Raw genomic sequence first — 19,436 nt, forward strand, 5'->3', positions numbered from 1 at the left:
GCATTAGGACCTCAGAGGTGTTAGAATGGGGGGGGGGCGGGGAGAAAAGCATGCTGTAGAAGGGAAGAAATACAGCTTGTCTCAGGCAGGGGACCCATTCGGAGTTCGGCGGGTAACTTTTCCTGGGGAGAGGCGACACACTGTCTCTTTAGAGAGGACTCGGGGTCTTCTCGGCTGCGGGAGCGACGCCAGGGCCGCGGGCGTCACGGAGACAAGGCCCCCGTATCTCAGCTGGGAGGGGAGGTCGGCTTCCCCCTGACCGCGGGCCGTGAACTTCTGAATGCGCAGACCGTCGCTCCCGACCTGCGCTTGAGACCCCGTGCGCACGACCCATGTGGGTTTTTCCGGGGCGCCTGGGAGCCCCTCTGTTCACGCCGCATCCTCTGTCCCAGCCTCGTCGTGGGCTCCTGTCCGAAGCCCGCCGCTGCGCAGCCCCGGGACCTCGGGAAGCGGCTCAGACGCAGCAGGGGCGTCCGACAAGTGCGTGCGTGCGGTCACTGCTCACCCCTGCTGCGAGCTCCCCGCCGGCTGGCCGGCAGGGCGGTTTGCCCCAGCCGCCCAGCGGAACGCGCCGCCGCCCCCGGTGCAGGCGGAGGCTGCGTCCCGCTCACACAGTGCCGCTGCGTCAGGAGGCGGGCGGGAGCACGGAAAGGGGGGAGGACCGGGTGGTGTGGTTACGGGCAGACCTGACGGTCAGTCTCTGCCCAGCGGCGCTTTGGAGAAGAATCACTGGGTGGACACACGCAAGACACCCAGTAAAGACGTTTACGTGTGAAGTGGGTCAAGGCTTTCCCCTAAAGCTGTCTTCCTCTCCCCCTGGGGCATGCGGGGCACGTGGGACCCTCTCTGGTGAGAGGCCATGCTGCTTCCCGACTTCGCCCGGAGCAGCGTCGGGTGGGCGTGGCCGGCGCTCGCTGCAGACAGGTGTTTGAAGGAGTCTCACCAGTGCACAGCACCTGTGGCCAAACCCCCCTCCAGGGGGCAGCGCGGCGGCATCTCGGTGGGCACGCTGACCCACAATCCTCGGTTTCACCTCCGATAAGGTCAGAATCGCCCTCGCTGACGGTAACGGGAGGAAACCAGACTTGACTGGCTGACCATGTTAGCAGGGGGCCTTCCTGTGGGCGGCAACACGGCGAGGAAACGGGGGGGGGGGGGCGCGGGCGGAGCAGAGCTTCCAGATGCTCCTCCGCTCGGCCGCCATGAGAGCCCCCGCAGGCTGCCCAGCACCCCGACCCTGGGTCTCCTCTTCACCCCGCAGCAAAGCTGCGGCCCGACGCACAGAACTGGGGTGAATGGCACATCCAGCGCACCGCTGGGAACCCCGCCCTCCCCCTGCTCCTGTGCGTGCTGTGGGTCAGCAGGCGGGCTCCCCCGGGCCGCAGGAGGGGACGGGCCCCTTCCTGCCACACCGCCAGCGCTCCCAGTGCCGCCCCGCTGCGAACGGCCACACGAGGAAGCGAGCGTGGCGGAAACAGAGCACAGCACCGCAGCGGCAAAGGTGGGCCCGGGCGGGGTGTGGCCGGCACAGCCTCCCTCCACTGGGAGCCCCACGTAGAGCAGCCGACGCCCCTCAGCAAGGTCGGGGGTTCCAGTTTTCCTCCGAAGCATGTCTTGAACTTACTCTCGAAAACTGCAGCAGCACGACCTGTCTAATGGAATGGCGTGTACACGCGTGTGCCCCACACGCGTCTGTGGAAAGGAACCACCGCGAGTCCCCCAGAAGGACGCTTCGGGAGGACCACGCCCGACGGCACAGAGAATGAAAACCGAGGGCGCGCCACGTCAGGGGGGACGGGACGCGGGCCGTGACCCCGGGGCCGTGCGTGGCACCACCACAGAGAGACGGGCTCCGAGGGGAGGGCGTCGGGTCGGAACCAGGTCTGCCGCCGGGAGGGGAGACCTCTGGACCGGGAGAGGCGCGTCTGCGCCAGGGACGGACCTGGCGGCACCCTCAGCGGGCGTGGGAGCTGACGGTCACGTGAGGGGACACCAGCACCACCTCCGCCGGGTGGCCACCCCTTCGGCAGGCGGCCTCGAGCCCAGTCGGAGAGGAGACGGCCCCGGGGGCCACCGTGGGAACGGGGCGCCCCTGCAGCAACCCCGTCACCGCGCACCTGTGGTTCTCGGGGCGTGTGACGTCACAGATTTGGAAACCCCGACTCACCGCAACGCCCCCCAGAGCCCTTACCTTCAGCGGTGCCCGACAGACCGTCGGCTTTGAAGTTGCTGGTGCTTTTCTTCCTCCGGTGCTTCTTTCTGTTGGCGTGGGGGGAGGGGGGCGGGTCGAGCTTGGGGCTGGTGGTGCTGGAGATGCTCGGGCTGGAGCACAGCGAGTCGCCCAGCCCCGTGTCTGCCGGGCGGAGAGCAAAACAGAGCGGGTTAGCACGCTGCCCGGACACCGGGAGCCCGGCCCTCCACGGTCACGCCCGGCCCCGCAGACGCCCACCGCCGGGACGGCACGTGCGTCTCACGACGCGTGACACACGACACCGCGGGACGGGAGGCCCGGGGCGCCCACACGATAGTTAAATACTATATACTATATATACGTGTGTATGTATGTATGTGTCTATGTAATACAACACAGAGGGCAGCGTGGGACCACGGGACAGGAGGCCGGGGCGACCAGCACTGAAGGAAGCTGAGCTGCTGGACAGGCGCAAACGTCTAGTGACGCAACCGCTAAGTTGCAACGTGCCACAGAGCTAGCGCAGCGAGAGTGCACAGAATGCGCCCGTGCACGTGACACACACATGGTTTGCCATGCTGCGCCGCGGATCTGAAAGCTGCTGAGAGCACAGACGTCCTCAGCAGGCGGTGGGTGTCCGGAGAGGACGGGGGCGAAAAGGGGTCTGGAAGTGGGGGGAGGTGCCGGGGTGGGGACTGCCATTTCCGACCGGTGGTCAGGGCAGGCCTCGCTAAGAAGGGGACCTCTGAGATAAGACCACTGGTGGTGACGAGTTGGCCCCAACAGAGAAACACCCCAGTGGGTTTGACGAGCGGGGACCTCGGGAGGCTGGGCCGCGAGGATGGGAGAGGCGGAGGGGGAGGGGTTTGCAGCCACTGGGAGGCGCCGGCTGTTACCAGGGGAAACGGTTTTGGGCAGAAGATGACATCATTTCAAATCTAAACATACTTGAATGCAAACTGAGTTTTAAATACATTCACTCTGTGGAGTACTAGACAATTTTGTCACGCATCAAGAAAAAGGAACCACAACTTAAGGTATCTTTTCAGATACACGTTTCCGAACGTGCCCAAAGACGCAGCTTCCCAGGTGTGCGCGGGCCAGAGATCCCTCGCCCGAGTCTGCAAGGTGGGGAGAGTCCACCAGAGCCCCGAGTATCCCACACACTCGGAGGAAAGGCCACCAGTGCCCCCCAGCACCACCAGTGGTCCAGCCCGTTGGGGAGGAGTCGGTCTCAGCAGCAACCCCCCCGCGGCTCACCACGCCCCCTCTGGCGGGAGGCCCTGGGAGGTTTCATGCACGCATGGAAGCTGTGGTCGGCAGAGCCCAGGGCGGGAGCCCCCGAGAGGCGCCCCCCATCTGGCCACTGCTCCTGGCTGTGGTCCTGGAGGGGGTGGGTTCCAAGTTTGTTGCTGTAGGAAGGGCAGTTAGCTGCGTGGTGACTGCTCAGAATTGGTGGCGACAGTGGGCAGGCCAAGGGGGCGCGTGGACGGTGGGGCGAGGACAGGCAGCTGCCACCAAAGCACTTGTCCACCCAGAGGACACTCCGCATGCCGGGTCCGGGGGGAAGGCTGTGGCCAGCAGCACCAACTGCAAGCATGGCCCAGAGGAGGTGGTCGCAGAGCCACATTATGGCAGAGGTCAAGGAGGGGCAGAGCACCGCCGGGTCAGGGAGGCCCAGGCGGGAGGCCGGAGTGGTCAGGGACCCCCGTGGAGGGGCCCACGGTTTCTAGAGAACCAGGTACCTGAGCCTGGCCCCAGGATATTAGTGCCCCCGGCGTGCAGGTCTTCAGAACGCGCTGCCAAGAGCAGCGGACACGCCTCTGTTTAAATGCGGGTGGTCGAGACGCACGAGGCTTCCACGCTGTGCCGGCCGCTGCCAAGAACCCCGCTGCCCGACAAGGTGTCCCCCAAGGTGAAGGGGCCCTGATGGCCCGGCCGCGCTCGGACACCTAAGTGAGCGCCAGCTGGCAACACCCCCGCGCCTCCCGACTGCCTGCAAAAAACGCGCTTTATTCTGTGTCGGTTGCCGGGCACCGTGACAGGCGGCGACTGGCGGCCGCAGGAGCCGCTGCAGGAGGGGCGCGGCGGAGAGGAAGAAGGCAGGCAGGCCGCATCAGAAGAGCAAGCGCCTCATTACTCCACATCTAACGCCGTGCGGACGGCGCTGCCGAGTCCCGGGCCGCGCCGGGTGGGCCGGGCCGCCGCCGTCCCGCCCGCTCAGCGCCGGCCATTAGTTCCTCCCAATCGGGTGTCAATGCTCGACGCACAGCCCCCAGAACACACAACCCGGGCAATCACGGCGACAGCCCGCGGCCTCCGCGGGCTCGGGGCGTGAGGCATGGGTCCGAGAGGCAGCCTCACTCCTCAGCCGGGGGGCTGACAGGCGTGACCGGCGGGATAAAATAACACTCGGCGCGCATAAATCTCGGGCAGCCCGCCCGAGACGGGCGGGCGGGGACGGGTCCTCGGCCGTCATCCCGGCAGGCAGGCCCAAGGACGCTCATAACTTATTTCACAATCATTTAGTTTCAGCTCAAGTGGAAACCGTGACAACTTATCTCTGCTGACAAGATGCCATGTCGAACCTGACAATTAACTCTCCTCTGATGATCGGCCCAGGCGATCATTAGCTGGGCTGCCGCCGAGGAACTGCTGCGGGGCGCAGGGCGCGCCTCCGTGAGAGTGAGGGCCGGGGCCGCCGCCACCAGGGGTGCGGACAGGCTTCTGCCGCCCCAGCCCCGGCTCCCCGACAGACCCGGCCCCGCTGCGCCCGCGGTCTGGACTGCCACGAGTCCTGTGACCCCTGCCACTGGCCCTCCGTATGCACGTCCCCAGGCCCCAAGGAGGGCAGAGGTCAACGCCCCCCCGCCGCCCCCAGATTCGCAGCCCGTATTTCAGGGAGCCCCGGGCCTTGACTTGGAGAGGGGACGCCGAGTACAGCAGCGGGGGGCCACCCACTGTCGGGAGCAGCTGTTCGTGGTCCCTGCGGCTGGCCGACTGGGAGTCCCCTCCATGCTGGTGAACGACACCAACTACTTTAAACGCACGGACACAGAAGCGGGAGGGGAATGGGGAGAGGGCAGAGGGCAGAGGGCAGAGGGGAGAGGGGAGAGGGGAGAGGGGAGAGGGCGGGCGGGGGTGTATTAACGCTCTTTCTCCCTCCCATTTACACCCCAACCCGCCCGTTTGGTAGGGTCAGAGACAACACACCGGCAAACCCCCCCTTTTTTTTTTGGTGTTAGAAGAACTCAGATGATCAAAGACAAGGAAGGCTGTTTGTTGGGGCTGGCACGGGGGCTCGGGCGAGGGTTAGGGCCCTGAGAACCCGAGACGGAGTCTTTGAGGCCGCTGGCCCGCCACGCCACGCCCCCTCCGGGACGAGGCGGCACAGAGCACGCTCGTGGGGGCCTCGGAGGTGCGCCCCGCCCCTTCTGAAGCTCAGAGAGACGCGCCAGGGCCGGTAAACAAAGCACGGGCCGCCCCCGCCACCCGAGGAAATCACAACATCCCGGCCGCTGTCAGAAGGCGAGTGTGAAGCGGAGTTCAAACCCTCGCCCTCACACGGCCCTTTGACGGGGGCTGCCGGGGGGGGGGGCCGACGTGGGTCCCCGGCTCTGAAGGCCGTTCGGAGCCGGCGCATTGTCCGGCTCCCTTTGCCGCGGGCGCAGAGGCGCGTGGTGTCAGAGGCAGGGGCAGCGGGGACGCAGTGGGGGACCGGGGAAGATGACAGGTGCTGGGGGAAGGAAGAGACAACACAGGGTCAGGCCGAGTCACAGGAGTGGGGATGAAAGGGACACGGCGGGGGGAGGGGAGAGGGCACAGAACGCAGAGAGCAGCAGCTCTGCCTCCCGGGCCACGGCAGCGAGCGCGCGGGGCGCCCCTCCAGACGAGCCGAGTGGAGCGGGTTTTCGGAGACCCCGGCGCACTTACACGGAGCCCTGATGCGCGGACGCACGCCGGCGCAGGTCCCAGTCACTGACCGGGGTGCGGGTGCTCTGGGAGGCGGCCGAAGGCCCTCAGACTGACTCCGGGACGGCTGCCCGTCTCTGTGAGCACGCTGAGAGTGAGCGAGCCGCCGCCTGCCTCACACAGGCGGGGCCGCACGTCGTGCGAGGTAGTCTCTCTCTGGACGAAGCCGCTTTTCTGGAAAGGAGAGCTCTAGAGGGTGGCCACCGCAGTGCCGCATGGTACGACGCAATCGAATACGGAAGACGGAGCCAGTGGGCTGGACCGTACAGTGCGGTGCGGGGTCAGTGTCGCGCTGGAGGGTTGGGGGGCGGGGCTTGGGGACGCTCAGAAATGGAAGCCGAAGGCCATGTGCTGGGCTTGAGCCCCAAAGCTGAGCTCCGGAGGGGACTGAGGTGGCTGCCCAGGCCTGTGGCCACTGCCAGCCCCTGGCTCTGTGCTGCGGACCCCGGCGGAGCCGGTCCCGTCCCCTCCGTGTCCTGTGGAGCTGAGCGCAGGCCCGGCCCCTGCCCAGTTTCCTCCCGCCCTCCCTCTCCCTCCCCCAGTGCACACCGCTGTCTCTGCCCCGCCGTCACCCCGCCGTCTCTTCCCTGGCCGCCCGCCACGGCAGGCGTCCTGCAGCCCCTCGTCTCTCCTGCTGCCCGGCGGCCAGCCCCACGGGCTCCAGTCCTCTGCTTCGGGGCACCGGGAAGGAGGAGCAGGCGGGAAGGAGGAGCAGGCGGGGAGGGGTGCAGTGAGGCGGCACCTGCGACGGGGGAGTGGGAAGGTGCCGGGAAAACTCGGAAGAGAATCGAGGGGGCGTGGTGCTCCCGGGGTCAGAGGCCAGCTTGTTTGTGGGATCACCCTTGCCGGGTGCGAGCTGCCCACCACAGACCGGCCTCCGGGGCCCCGACAGGCTCTGGAGCCTGGGAGCAGCACCGTCCGGTGGGGTGAGACCCCTTCAGGGGTCCCTGCCTCCCTCCAGCCTCATCCCCTTTTACACGACCGGCCAGCCACCCCACTGGAGTGTGGGGCTCTGGCTGCTGCGGGACGGGGGTGCTGCTTCGCACGGAGGCGCCCCCGGCTGAGCGGGCTGGGGAAAGGCCCGGCGCGTCTGGAGAAAAACTCAGTTAAATACAGAGAAACTAATTAACGCACACTCCCTCTTTGATGACGTAAATCTGCAGTCTTTAGTCACCTGGCTGTTTCTGCCACCAGTCAGGAGGGGCCCAGGTACCCACCCGAGGCCCAGCGGGTGGTCTTCCGTGCGGCTGCGGCGGGCTCTGTCCAGGGTGCTGAACGCGCCAGTGCGGTCTGTTCGTCTCCAGGGACAGAAACACGGGACCCGGGCAGCTCCTGGAGGGCACACCGGCCCTTCGCCGACCCACACCACGGGGCTCGGAAAAGGAGGCGGTGGGTGGTGTCCCCAGGCTCGAGAAAACCCGGCCCACAGAAACCCGGACCGGAGACCCGGGAGGCGACTGGGCTCGGACACACCATCCCGCTGGCCCCTCGAGGGTTCAGGAAACAAAAACTTTCCTTATTTTCACATCCTGATGAGTGCAGTGCACCTTGGCTCGCCGAATCGTTTCTCCGCTGCGTAGACGAAGTCCAAGTTTCTGAAGTCGGGGCCTCTGTGTGCATCACGACGTCAGGACGGCTTCCAAGGCAGGGGCCCGAGAGGGCGCGCGTCTGTGGGGCCCCGGAAACGCGCTCGGAGCGGCTTCCGGAAGCTCTGTGCGCGCCCACCAGCAGTGCCGGGAGCGTCTGCGCCGCCAGGTCCCCGAAGCCTGGAGGCTCCTGCCCTGCCCGCCGCCGGATGCAGGAGTCGCTGTCCCCAGCGAGGTCGCATCGAGTGGCACGGAAGGGGGCAGAGCCACACAGTGGGTCCCACAGAGAGGAACCGGCGTAGCCGCAGGATCCTGAGGCCACTTCCAAACCCCAGCCCGGCCTCCTGGCTGTGGGACGTGGGGCGACATCTCCTAGCTCAGTCCCCTCACAGGTGAAACACCTGTCCTCGACCCGCACAGCCCACACCTGCTCCCCTCCACCTCCGTCCACGGCAGTGCTCGCTCACTCAGGGTGCACGGGCCATCACCCCGGCCATCCACACCCCACGCCGCACGGTCCTTTGACCATGAGCTCCGCGTGGTGCCAGCCCACGGCCAGACAGACACACCGACCGACCAGACAGACCCGCTCCCAGGCCCGCCCTCCCCCAGAGCTGCAGCAGCAGGAAACCAAACACAGAGCGCGGTGCCCGTGCCACGTGGCGACACCCTGACGAGGCGGCATCGGCAACACTCACACGCACGTCAGAGGAACGGTAAACGCTGGGGACAAACACGAACAGAGGGCGGGGAACCGAGGCGGGGGTGGCAGGCCACGGCAGGCTGTCACCTCCCTGAACCCTGAAGACCACGGCAGAAGGTGGTCAAGGTCTTTAAAACCAGCACCCTCCAGAAAGTCAGAGAGAGAGACTCTCCGTGCAGAACTGCGGCTCCGAACCGCGCGTTACTGACGAAGAGGAGGACGACCGCGAGGGAAGAAGCTGAACCACGAAAGAGGGCGGGGCAGCCTCGGATGTGCCGGGCGGGGTTAAAGGTGGACGCACGGCGGTGCCGGTGACAGCCAGCTCCAGGGCTCCCGCAGCCGTGACCACACGCGGGCTGACGGCCCACCCAGCGACGTCCCGCCGGCCCCCATGCCGGGGCGGCTGCCCGCCCCTCGGCTCCGAGTGCTGCATTTGGCCGGGGGGAGTCTCCCTGAGGTACCGGCGCCCCTCGGATTCAGCGCCGTTCTGCAGCCCACTGGCCAGCAGGCACCAAGCGCGGAGCACTGGCGCTGGGCACGAAGGTGTCTGCGGTCGAGGCCGCTCCGAGACGGGAGCCGCGGCCCAAGGGAAAGGACGGGAGCTGGGGCCGAGCCTGTGAACGCCGAGCAAACGGAAGCCGGCACGTCCACAGCTGTGTATGTGAGACCCAGGCCTTTTAAATGGCGTCTAAACACCAGCTTAAATAATGTGAACCAGTAGTAATCCCCACAGTCCCAGACACCTCGGAGAACAAGTTACTACCCCAGGAAGTGACAAAGTTTACCTCCTTTCAAAAAAGTTCTCAAGTCACATGCCATCTTCTGCTGTGTTTGAAGTCGATGGTGTGTCGTGTGTTCTGAATAAAATCAAATGCCGATTTGCAAAGTCATGAATCATAATGTCTCCTGCACATTTAAAACAGCACCCGAAATCAAACTGCGGTTCTACATAATGTCACGACCCTGTCCTACGCCACAGGACAGGTGGTTTGCGAATGAAAGGGGTCCCTTGTGGTCCCCAGGCCTCCCGTGACAGCGGGTGGCACGCCACCGTGGGAGCAGCGGGGGACAGCCCCGGGGTATCAGGTGCCTCACACAGAAGGCCGGGCCACTTGAAAGAGAGCACCGCAGGCCTCAGCGGCCCCGCCCCTCCTGCCACACCTGGGCCAGGACAATCGCCCCAGTCAGGGGCTCGGGGCGGCTGGTGGGCTCCCTCCCCCCCGGGCTGGCTCTGAAGCGCCAGGTCCCGCTGGCAGTCCATCTGCAGGGGACTCGGGCAGAAACCCCTGCAGCCCCACGGGGGGCATGCCACCACACAGGCCGCAGGGGAGGACGCGCCTCGCCAGGGGCGTGACGCTGAACGCACGTTAAGGGAGCGTGTGCAAAGGCACGCTCAGACACCGGGTCCCGTCAGACTGGCCGCGGGACTGCCCCTGCCTGCTGGTGGGAGGTGGTCTTCCAGGGCCTCGGGAAACAAAGACGTGGCGGGTTTAAACCCCAGACACTGTGAGCAGTGCGCACACCCAGTGGGCGAGTCCCAGTGCCGGCCTGTCGGTGCGTGTGAGGCTGCGGACGGAGGTGCGACGTTCACGTCGTGAGCTCTGCGGGCACCTGCCTCCCACCCGCATCACCTTTTAACAACATGCACGTTTCCGGTGGACGCACAGGAAAACGCCCCCACACCTCAATGTGAGGATACCCATCCCAGTGTGAGGTGGACGCCCCTGGAGAGAGGGTACTACTCTTCTTGGCCGCCCCGCACCCGAGGGGACCGGCAGGCTGGCGCGGTGGGAGGTGCGTGGACAGTGCCGATTCCGTCCTGGCGTACGTGAGCGGCTCCTAGGGACGGCACCCAGGAGACCCAAAGGCTCCGCCCGAGACACTCGGGCGAACCTCCACACCTGGGGGGCGTGGATCCCAATTTGCCGGGGGCAACCCCAGGGGAAGTCTGCCCCCCAGGTTAACTGTCATCTCAAGGCCAGCGCATCCTGATCTCACTTGCAGCCACTTTCGAAAATGACAGAAACCAGCCCAGACCACAAGAAATCTAACCAGGACGACGAGAAAATGGAGCGGCCACTCAGAAAACCCGCCCCCAAGTGCCCGGTGCCACCGCGTGCCGTGACCACCTCACGTCAGCCCCCAGCCGGAGCGCGTGCCCGCGGCCAGGCAGGGCTGGAGAAGGCGGCAGACCACTTCGGCTCCCCTGACCGGCTGCCGGGCGCTGCAGGCGGGACGGCCCGGCCGTCTGCCCCAGCGGGCCCCGGGGAGGACCGTCCCGACAGCCGTGCGGGAGCGTCGGCCAGGGCCACGTCGGCCCCGTCCAGACCGAGAGGGCGGTGCTTAAGAACTAAGATTCAGCCCTGGCTGGCGTAGCTCAGTGGATTGAGCGCGGGCTGCGAACCAAAGTGTCGCAGGTTCGATTCCCAGTCAGGGCACATGCCTGGGTTGCAGGCCATGACCCCCAGCAACCGCACATTGATGTTTCTCTCTCTCTCTCCCTCCCTTCCTTCTCGAGAAATAAATAAAACCTTAAAAAAAAGAACTAAGATTAAATCTACTGCTGACAAAAAAATTAACTCAGCATTGATTCTACAACATTCTCTTAAAGGAAGAACTGACGTCACTTTGCCACCCCTGTTTTAGCGTGTCCCCTCTGCGACTCTCTGGGCTCTCTGGGAGTGTGGGCTTTGTCCCGGCCAAAGTAACACAACACAAGGAGACCGAGCGTGTGGCGGTCCCGTCGGGTCCACTTTGAGTTTACAGCGTCGTCTTCATCACAGCCACGGCTTTGTCAACACGGTTCACTCGGATGTCACGGCGTGTCCTTGGGGAAACCGCCAGGGAAGAAAAGGAGAGAGGAGGCTGCGTTCCCAAACACAGCCACGGACATTTCTCTCCACCCCCCCGCCCCCCCCCGCCCAAGCAGAGCCCAGGGGCTGAGGGAAGGGTCGGCGGGGGAGCAGCGGCAGCCACCCGGGAGGGGGATCTGCAGCCGGCTCTTCATCAAAGGGCCCCATGACCATTCTTCCTGGTGTGCCCGGGGTCCCCCGGGGCGAGGTTAAAAGAGGCGCCTGCCACCAACCTCCCCAGCCCGGACTCGGCCCCCCCCCCCGCCCCGTGCTCAGGAATGAGATCTCCTCTCGCCGGTTCCCGCAGCAGCTTTCCGAGACCCGTGATTCTCTCTCGAATACCCTCCGGCCCACACACTCCGTGACGTCCTCCGGCACGGGTGGCCCCGCTGCTGTCTCTGGGGTCTGTCACTTGCTGGGGTGGGGGGAGAGACACAGGGACCCCGAGCGCCCACCAGGAGGTGGCGTTCCCAGGTCCTGAAGACAGACCGCCTTCCTCCACATTCGTCTAGGCGCCCGGGGGCTGCAGCCCCGGCCGGACGCCCTCCCCATGCCCCACGTCTCCAGCAAACCCCCCATTCGCTGTTTCTGAGCGGCGAGAACTGTCGGAGTGGCTTCAGGCATTTTCGGTGCCAGCCTGATTCATGTCTGCGGTTCCTTCCACGAATTCCAAGTGCCGTTTCCAGCTCCACACCTCCAGACTTTCCCACAGGTGACAGTGTCTCCGCCTTTCCCCCCAGACCTTTCCACCCAGCGTGAACCAGATCCGACTGTGGCATGGTGGCCCTTGACGATGGGGCAGGACCGTCCGGGGGCCAGGGAGAGGCAGCGCGGCGAGCTCAGCTCCCCCGGGGCAGGGGGAGGGTGGGGGGTCGGTCGTGCGGCTGGGGCCACTGAGCGGGCCTGGCTCTCACCTCAGGGAGATGAGGGGAGAATGGAAGAAAAGAATGTGCCGATCTCAGTGAAAAGAGCACGGAGTGTACAAGCGTAACGTGCCAAGCGGGCACAGGAAGGGCGTTCAGCGGGCGTGCTCACGGGAAGACCCCGAGCCGGGCCAGAGCCCACCTGGCTGCTCTGGACGGGGCTGGGCGCCCTGAGCCTCCACCGTGCTCTCCGTCGGGTGACGAGGGGCAGAGTGGGGCAGGGGCCCGGGTGTCTCACCCCGGCCTGACACTGTCCCTCCTACACTGCTGCCTGTCCCCGCCTCCTAAGCCTCCAAGACCCCCTTGGCTCTTGTCGCCGCCAGTCAAGGGCCACTTGCTTGCGTCACAAAGGCTCACTGCTCTCGCTGTTTTGATAAAGTTTCAAACCGAACCTGTCCCCCACCAAGTGCAAGTGGAAATTTGGGATCGTTCTACTATAGAATTCAGTTTTGAAAACAAAACTTTTTTTTTTTCTCATGAACATGGGTTCACTGCTGAAATGAGAACCAGGGAGAAACAGGTAAAATCCTGGGTCTTGCCCCCCCTTCCAGTCACATGACTCTCCGCATACACATGTATGCGGACGGGTACACATGGGGTCCCCTCCACGCATCACACAGCGGATCCTCGCTGGCCACGTGACCTTGGGCACATGATCATGTTCCCTGAGACTCAGTCTCCTCACTTAAAAACAAGAACAGCACCACCTCACTAGGCTGCACGGGCCAGGCGCACCTGGTGCGGACTCCAAGCTAGTGCACGGCAGGTTACAACGACCTTCAGCTCTTCACGCCGTCCTGTAAGACCAGAGGGGACATCGAGGGCAGACACAGACTGAGGACGCACACCCCGCTGCAGGCCGTGGGAGCAGAGACCTGGGCTGGACAGCGCCCTCACCCTTTCAGACAGTGGGAGTCCTGCTGGGGGAGGACGGGTAATAGGACCGGTGTGGACAGCGCAGCGGGTGTCAGAAAGCGGTGAGTGGCGCAGGGCACAGGGACAGCGGGGAGCGGGCGGCCGCGGCTGCACACATCCTGCCTGCACGGTGGGAGGCTCCGGACACGGCACGTGCAAAGGCCCTGGGGCCGGACCACGGGAGAGAGATGCTGAAGCCAGTTCGTAGAATGACGACGACGGTGATGTATCTTCTAAGTCATGAGTGGCCAAAAAGTTTGGTTTTTCCTGTAAGATGGCTCTCATACCATCTTCATTAGAAACAATTTTGTTAGACTGTGACTGCTGTCCTATCAGTGTACATTAAATAAAGGACTTATCAAAACGGGTGAATTTCGTGTGGCCATTGTAATATTGAAGGTGGAAGAAAGTATTCAACATTTGAGCATATGCTTTATTATTTCAAGGAAGGGAAAAAAACCGAAAAGCAAAAAAAGAAAAAAATCAGTACAGTGTGTGGGGAGGTGCCGTGACTGATCGAGTGTGCCAGAAGCAGTTTGCGAAGTTGCGCGCTGGTGATTTCTCACTGGATGGTGCCCCACGGTCGGCCGGTGGCCCAGCTGAAGTTGATGGCGACGAAATGGAGACAGTTGCCGAGAACAGTCAACGCCCCTGCCGCACGGGGACGGCCGGCACACTCGGAACACCCACGTCAATCAAGTGACTGGGGAAAAAATGTGCCTCTCATTCTACAGAAAAAGCCACACGGACTTTTTTGGCCAACTCAATACACGGACAGCAATCCTTCACAGCCCCACGCTACCCCCTGGCAGGAGTTCACCAGAATTGACGTGACTGACCCCTCGCGCTGGTCACGGAGGGCGTTTCCGATTTCTGGCCTGTGTTTCCACAGAGCAGAAGCCTCACATGCTCACAGGGACAGCCAGTTACCACACGCTCCAACTTTTGGAAATAAACAGGAACGCAGACGGCTGGAAAAAGCCCACACCTCCCTCCTCCCCGATGAAACCAACACTTCCGCGCAGGAGTGTTTGCCTTTAAGGCGAGAATGCTTCTCTGCATTTTTTTGTGTGTCTAAAACGCAATGTTTTATAACTGAGGAAAAAATGCAGAAGTGCTACTGCGAAAACTCAGGCCGGGAGCCGCGAGGTCGCGCACCGGCTGGGAGGAGGAGGTGGCAGCCAGTGGAGGGGGGGGAGCGTGCGCCCCCACCCCCGACCCCAGCGTCACGCTCGCCGCGTTCCAGACGCACGCGTGCGCCACGCCCGGTCGCCGGAGCCCTGTCACACCGGCGCCTCCTCACTGATGCGCTCAAAGGAGTGCAGGGGGGACACGGAGACAACCGGACTTGAACGACAGTGAAAAAAGAATTTCAAAAATCAAACACAGAGCATAATGAATGCAACTGTAAGGAAAAAAAGGAATAATGTTTGAATGAAAAAAGTTTTTTTTTTTAACATAGCAATGGTCCAGGAACGTGCACTAAGGGGACCGGATTGCTCGCCGTCTGGCTGGCCGTGCTGCCGGCGCCCCCAGCGGGGAGGCGAGCGGGAGCGCGTGGTGCTGGCCCAGGTGACAACCCGGACCCTGACGGCCGCAGGTGGTCTCACACGGCGGTAATTCGTCCAGAGGGCGCGGCCCGGGCGAATGTGCGCAGCCTCGCACATCTCGTCTTGGGGCCTGACCCTCGGGTCTGCCTGACACTGCCCCGACCCGCTGATTGACAGGGGCCTGACGTGCCCCCCCCCCCCCATAGGGGCGTCTTGCACAGAGATAGGGACTGGCCATTGTGGGCCCAGGCTCCCCCGCACGCTCTGCAGCCCGAGGACAGCAGCCCCCAGACAGAGACCGTGGAGGCGCCCTCGGAGCAGCGGAGGCCTGCCCCGCCTCCTGCGCTCGAGCAGATTGGGACGCGAAGGGAACGGGGGTGCACGGCTGGCTGGAAGTGGGGCTTTCTGCTCCTGACGACTCAGCTGAACATTTTGAGCTCCACGAAGTTACTGTGTTTTCTAGTGATGTTACATGTTGCAAATACTTCGAAAGTAGCAATGCTGGGATCGGTTATGATTTCAGAGTCCAGCTAGGAAGTGTTTATGGACAAACACTAGGGAAAAACAGAGTGCTCAGCGACAAAGACAACCAACTGCTAAGGTCGTCGAGCGAATGCCGCCGAGAGCGGCTGTCGTGGGGGACCCGACGGGGGCGGGAACTATAGGATGCACGTATCGGTCACGTGAGGTCCCCACGCTGCGTTTCAGTGTGACCGTCACTGCTCCCCCGTCAGTAAGAACCCACTGTAACAGTCTCTGAAATACACACAGGAGCACTGACCTGACACTGTAATACGATTTTAAAGTCCCACTGCAGAGATAATGTAGCAATTAAAATAGCATTTATAACTAAATATCTGTAAATGTTTCTTCCCGGAAAAGAGGAAAATTTTAAGTCATTTAAAATAACCATCTGTTTCTGCACGATATAAAATTTTCAGTATCATTGCATAATTAATATTAATATCGCTTTTTGTTAATAATCTTATCTGTCAGATAGTAAAGCAAAGATGTAGTGAGAGATACGTGCGTGGCAGCAAGCTTAAGAACGCAAAACCCAGGACCCACACAAACGTGGACCGAGAGAAACACGCAGGGGGGTTGCGCGAGGCCCCGATCAACCACCACACAACTATCCGTCCATCACCTACCTATACACCCACCCACCCGTGCTCTCCCTCCCTCTCTTTCTCACGCGCGTGCACACGCACACACACACACGTGCATTTCTAAAACCACTGCCCCCCACCCCAGCTTCTACTCCTTTCCTCCTGCCGCCCGTCATCCTGGAGCCCTGTGGGCCTTTCCCTCCCTGCAGGTATTTGCAAACGTACGCTACGAAGCGAGGGCGGGCTGGGAAGCATCTGACCAAACGGTGTTCTCGGAGTCGACAAGCAGGCGGTGTGACTGACGTTTCCTAAGCCATTGGATTCTCGGGCCGAGACCCTGAGCGCACCACAGAAACGCAAGGTGAACATGTTCCTGGCCCAAGAGTGGCATAAAAACACGAGAGAAAATCCTATATATTGTTTAAAACCCACGATGTTATAAAACAAGGTGTGTTAACGTTATAAATACAACAGCTTACTTGAAACGTTCTTTCCAGTCAGAGAAACAGTATCTTTCTGACGGGTCTTTGGGTGTTGCTCTCCCCGTGTGGGGTTTTGTGCTGGGGCCGTGCGTGGTGCTTTTATCTTCGGAAAAAAATTACCTGTGTGGTGATTGTGGGGGTGGGGGGAGGTGGAACAGAGTATGGGGGAGGTAAATAGTCATGAGAAAAAAATACAATAAAAAATAAACTTTTCAAAACAAAAAAAAATACCTTAAAATTCAAAATTTACAACTAAACCTGTAGGGACCAAAGGAAATAAAACACTAAACAATTCTGTAAAATTGTAGATTTCTGTAGTCGAGGAAGCTTTGGAAATCCCAGCAAACAACACTCTGCTGCACTGAGGCCGACGAGAAACAGCGTCACGGAAGGCGGCGCCGCGGGGACACGCCTGCAGGAGGCGCCAGACTCCCCGGACAAGGCGGGCGGCCGCCTCGGATGGCTCCGCTCCGCTCCCTCCCAGCCCGGCCCCCGCTGTCTGCGCATCAGATGACACCGCCGTGCCAACTCTGTCACCTCACCACGCCTTCACTGTCCTCCCCGAGGCCGCAAGGGTGCTCGAGGGTGCAGGCTCAAGCCCCAGCCCTCACAGGGTCCTCCTCTTAGCCTTCCCCGCCTGGCTCCAGCCCCCTTCCCAAAGCGTCGTGTTAAAGAGATACTTAGTCTTAGACACTCGAAGAATTTCCACCCAGAAACTGGCAGGGGCCTTGGGGCTCATTTCAAAGGCCCCCGTGCTCCCTCGCTTGCCACCCCGAGGCCAGGTCCTCTTTGGGGTGTTTCAGTGAGTGCAGGGCAACTAAACACCCCGGCGATGGGAGAGAACGTGGGGGCAGGGCGCCCCCTTCTGACTGGGCAGGGGACGAGCAGGTGGGCTGCGTAAGCCAGGTCTCCATCAAGTGCTGAGAGGAGGAAGGCTGGGGGCCTGGGCGGAGGCGGGTGCGATGGGCCACGGGGCACGGGGTGGGCACGCAGGAGCTGAGCAGAGCGGGGACTGAAGCCGTGGAGGCAGGACACGATGGGGGGTGGGAGACGGGGCACCAGACACAGCGGGGGCCACACCAGCAGGGCCTCGCCAGCCAGACAGAAAGTACCAGGAGCACACTCCGTGTGCAGGAGAAGCTGCCAGAGCGTCGTGCAGGGGAGCCGTGCACCTGACTGACCTCCGTGCGTCCAGGAGGAGTCTGGCGTCCTTCAGGGAGGCAAGGGTGAGAGGCCGGAGGAGAGCCAGGAGCGCGCGGGCACAGCAGCCGGGGGACTGGGGGACTGGGGGACCGGAGAGGGGAGAGGCAGCCCCGTGGGTATTCCGGGAGGTGGAGTGGAGGGCACCGACCACACGCACTGGTCCTGCAAGGTGAGGGGAAGCGGTGGCTCCGGAGCAACCGTGGCCTGAGCTGCTGTGGGGGTGAACGTGGCGGGGTGGGGTTGGGGGAGGGCGGCGAGAACACAGATTTTCAGAATGAAATCTGGAGTTCCGCTCTGAGTGCACTGAGCATGAGCTGTCAACAACCTTCCAAGTTCAGCACAGGAGCCGGGGTTCAAGGCTGGCACATGAACTTGAGAGTCTTCCAAGGAGTGCGTGCAGTGAGGGGAGAAGGCTGCATCCTGAGTGACGTCGGTGACCGAGTCCAGCAGAGGACGGAGATAGGAGGAAGCCCCTGAGAACGTGTCGTCACGGCAGCCACGAGAGTTCAAGCAGGATGAAATGGTTAGCAGGTCTGCTGTCGTTCAGAGGTCAATGCCAAAGGGGACCACGGGGCTCCAGGACTGACGGGGTGGCCGGTCTGGTCGTGGGCGAGGGCAGTGTTTGCTCAGTGCTGGGTGGGGGACAGGCCGGCATGGGTCAGAGAGGGGCCAGTGGGGACAGAGAGCGGCCTGCAAGGCAAGCCAGGAAGGAGATGGACACCAAGGAAGGCCACGACGCAGGGTGACAGACGCCCCAGTGGGCCGGCTTGCCTGCTGCGAGGAACGGCCTCACAGCTGGAGAGACTGCAGCGGGACAGCAGGGACAGGGTAACTGCGGAGGCAGAGCTGGGGCCCAGAGCCGGGAGGGGTGGCCCTCCACGAGGACAGGAGCGCACGGGCGGTGGATGGGACACTGCAGCCCCGGGCGGGTGGGCGGGGCTGGGAAGATGCGTGAGCCCCTCTGCTGTTATTCCGGTGAGGCGCCCTGAGGGCCCCCACGTTCGCGCGGGAGAAAGCAGAGAACACCAGAGCCAACACCTGAACCAGTCGTCCGGAAACACTACATTGTATCGGACTGCTTTACGCTACTTTGTTTCAGGACCGTCCTTCCTGTAACCGTACCCAGCGCCCCTAGCTCCCTTCTCTGGAAGCGCACCGAACCGGACTCCTGTCTCTCACTCGCTACCACCGCTCACACGTACGGTTCGCACCCCCAGAGACCTCCACCCCGGCTGGACGTGAACACCCAGGGGGCATTCCAAGACCCTGGCCCCTCCCGCCCAGCCCCCGGACCCAGGAGCCGTAGCGGCGGGCCGCACAGCCAGGTTCCGGCCTGCCAGGAGCCCGCACCCCGGTTCTTCGGTCCCTCCCAGGTGATGTGCGTTTCTGACCCTTCCCCTCCTCCGCACCCGCTGCTCTGGACCCTCCCGGTTCACCGACGCCCTTCTGGAAAAGTGGCCCCACAAGAGAACCCCGCAGGGGTTCTGGGCGGTCTGGGCAGAGCTGAGCCAGGGTGGCCAGGGCCTCCCACTGGCCCAGCACAGTGGCTCTCGGTACCATCTGGGCAGAGGCGCGGCGTCGGGCCCGCCCACCGAGGTCGGCGCCCTGCCTGCCCTGCGCGTGTGGGACTGGCTCCCTGGGCCACTCACGTCCAGGTCTCCCCGAGTCAGCCTCTCCGGCGCCGTGGCCTTCACACGTGGAGAGTGTCAGGATGCCGCCGTCCACATGTGCCGCCGTCCACGTGACCTCACACAGGCACCAGGAGCTCGGCCAGCAGCCGAGGCCATCCGACCCCCAACGGGGGGATCCCCCCCTCAGGCCGTGGTCTTGGTGGTGAGGAAGACAGCACAGTGGCCCCCAAGACGCAGCCTGGGACGGGTGCAGCCCTGGGACGGGTGCAGCCCTGGGGCCGGCCCGCTGAGTGCATGCGGCTGCCCCTCCCTCGGTTTC

At 63.2% G+C, this 19,436-nt stretch overlaps 1 protein-coding gene across 9 annotated transcripts in view; it reads right to left on the reverse strand.

Annotated features, from left to right (window-relative positions):
- The window catches only part of AGAP1 (ArfGAP with GTPase domain, ankyrin repeat and PH domain 1), a 333,220-nt gene that overhangs the window by 78,738 nt on the left and 235,046 nt on the right, over positions 1-19,436 (reverse strand). For 8 of the 9 annotated variants that reach the window (XM_045845687.1, XM_045845686.1, XM_045845689.1 and 5 more), the window contains one exon: positions 2,192-2,353. The exons of the other annotated variant lie outside the window; for it this stretch is intronic. In XM_045845687.1, coding sequence (XP_045701643.1) covers positions 2,192-2,353 — 162 coding nt within the window. The remainder of the gene's footprint in view (positions 1-2,191; positions 2,354-19,436) is intronic. 9 annotated transcript variants of the gene reach the window in all.

The sequence above is a fragment of the Phyllostomus hastatus genome, unplaced genomic scaffold (assembly GCF_019186645.2).
Source record: "Phyllostomus hastatus isolate PE091 unplaced genomic scaffold, TTU_PhHast_1.1 phas_contig_477, whole genome shotgun sequence".
NCBI classification, from domain to species: Eukaryota; Metazoa; Chordata; class Mammalia; order Chiroptera; family Phyllostomidae; genus Phyllostomus; species Phyllostomus hastatus.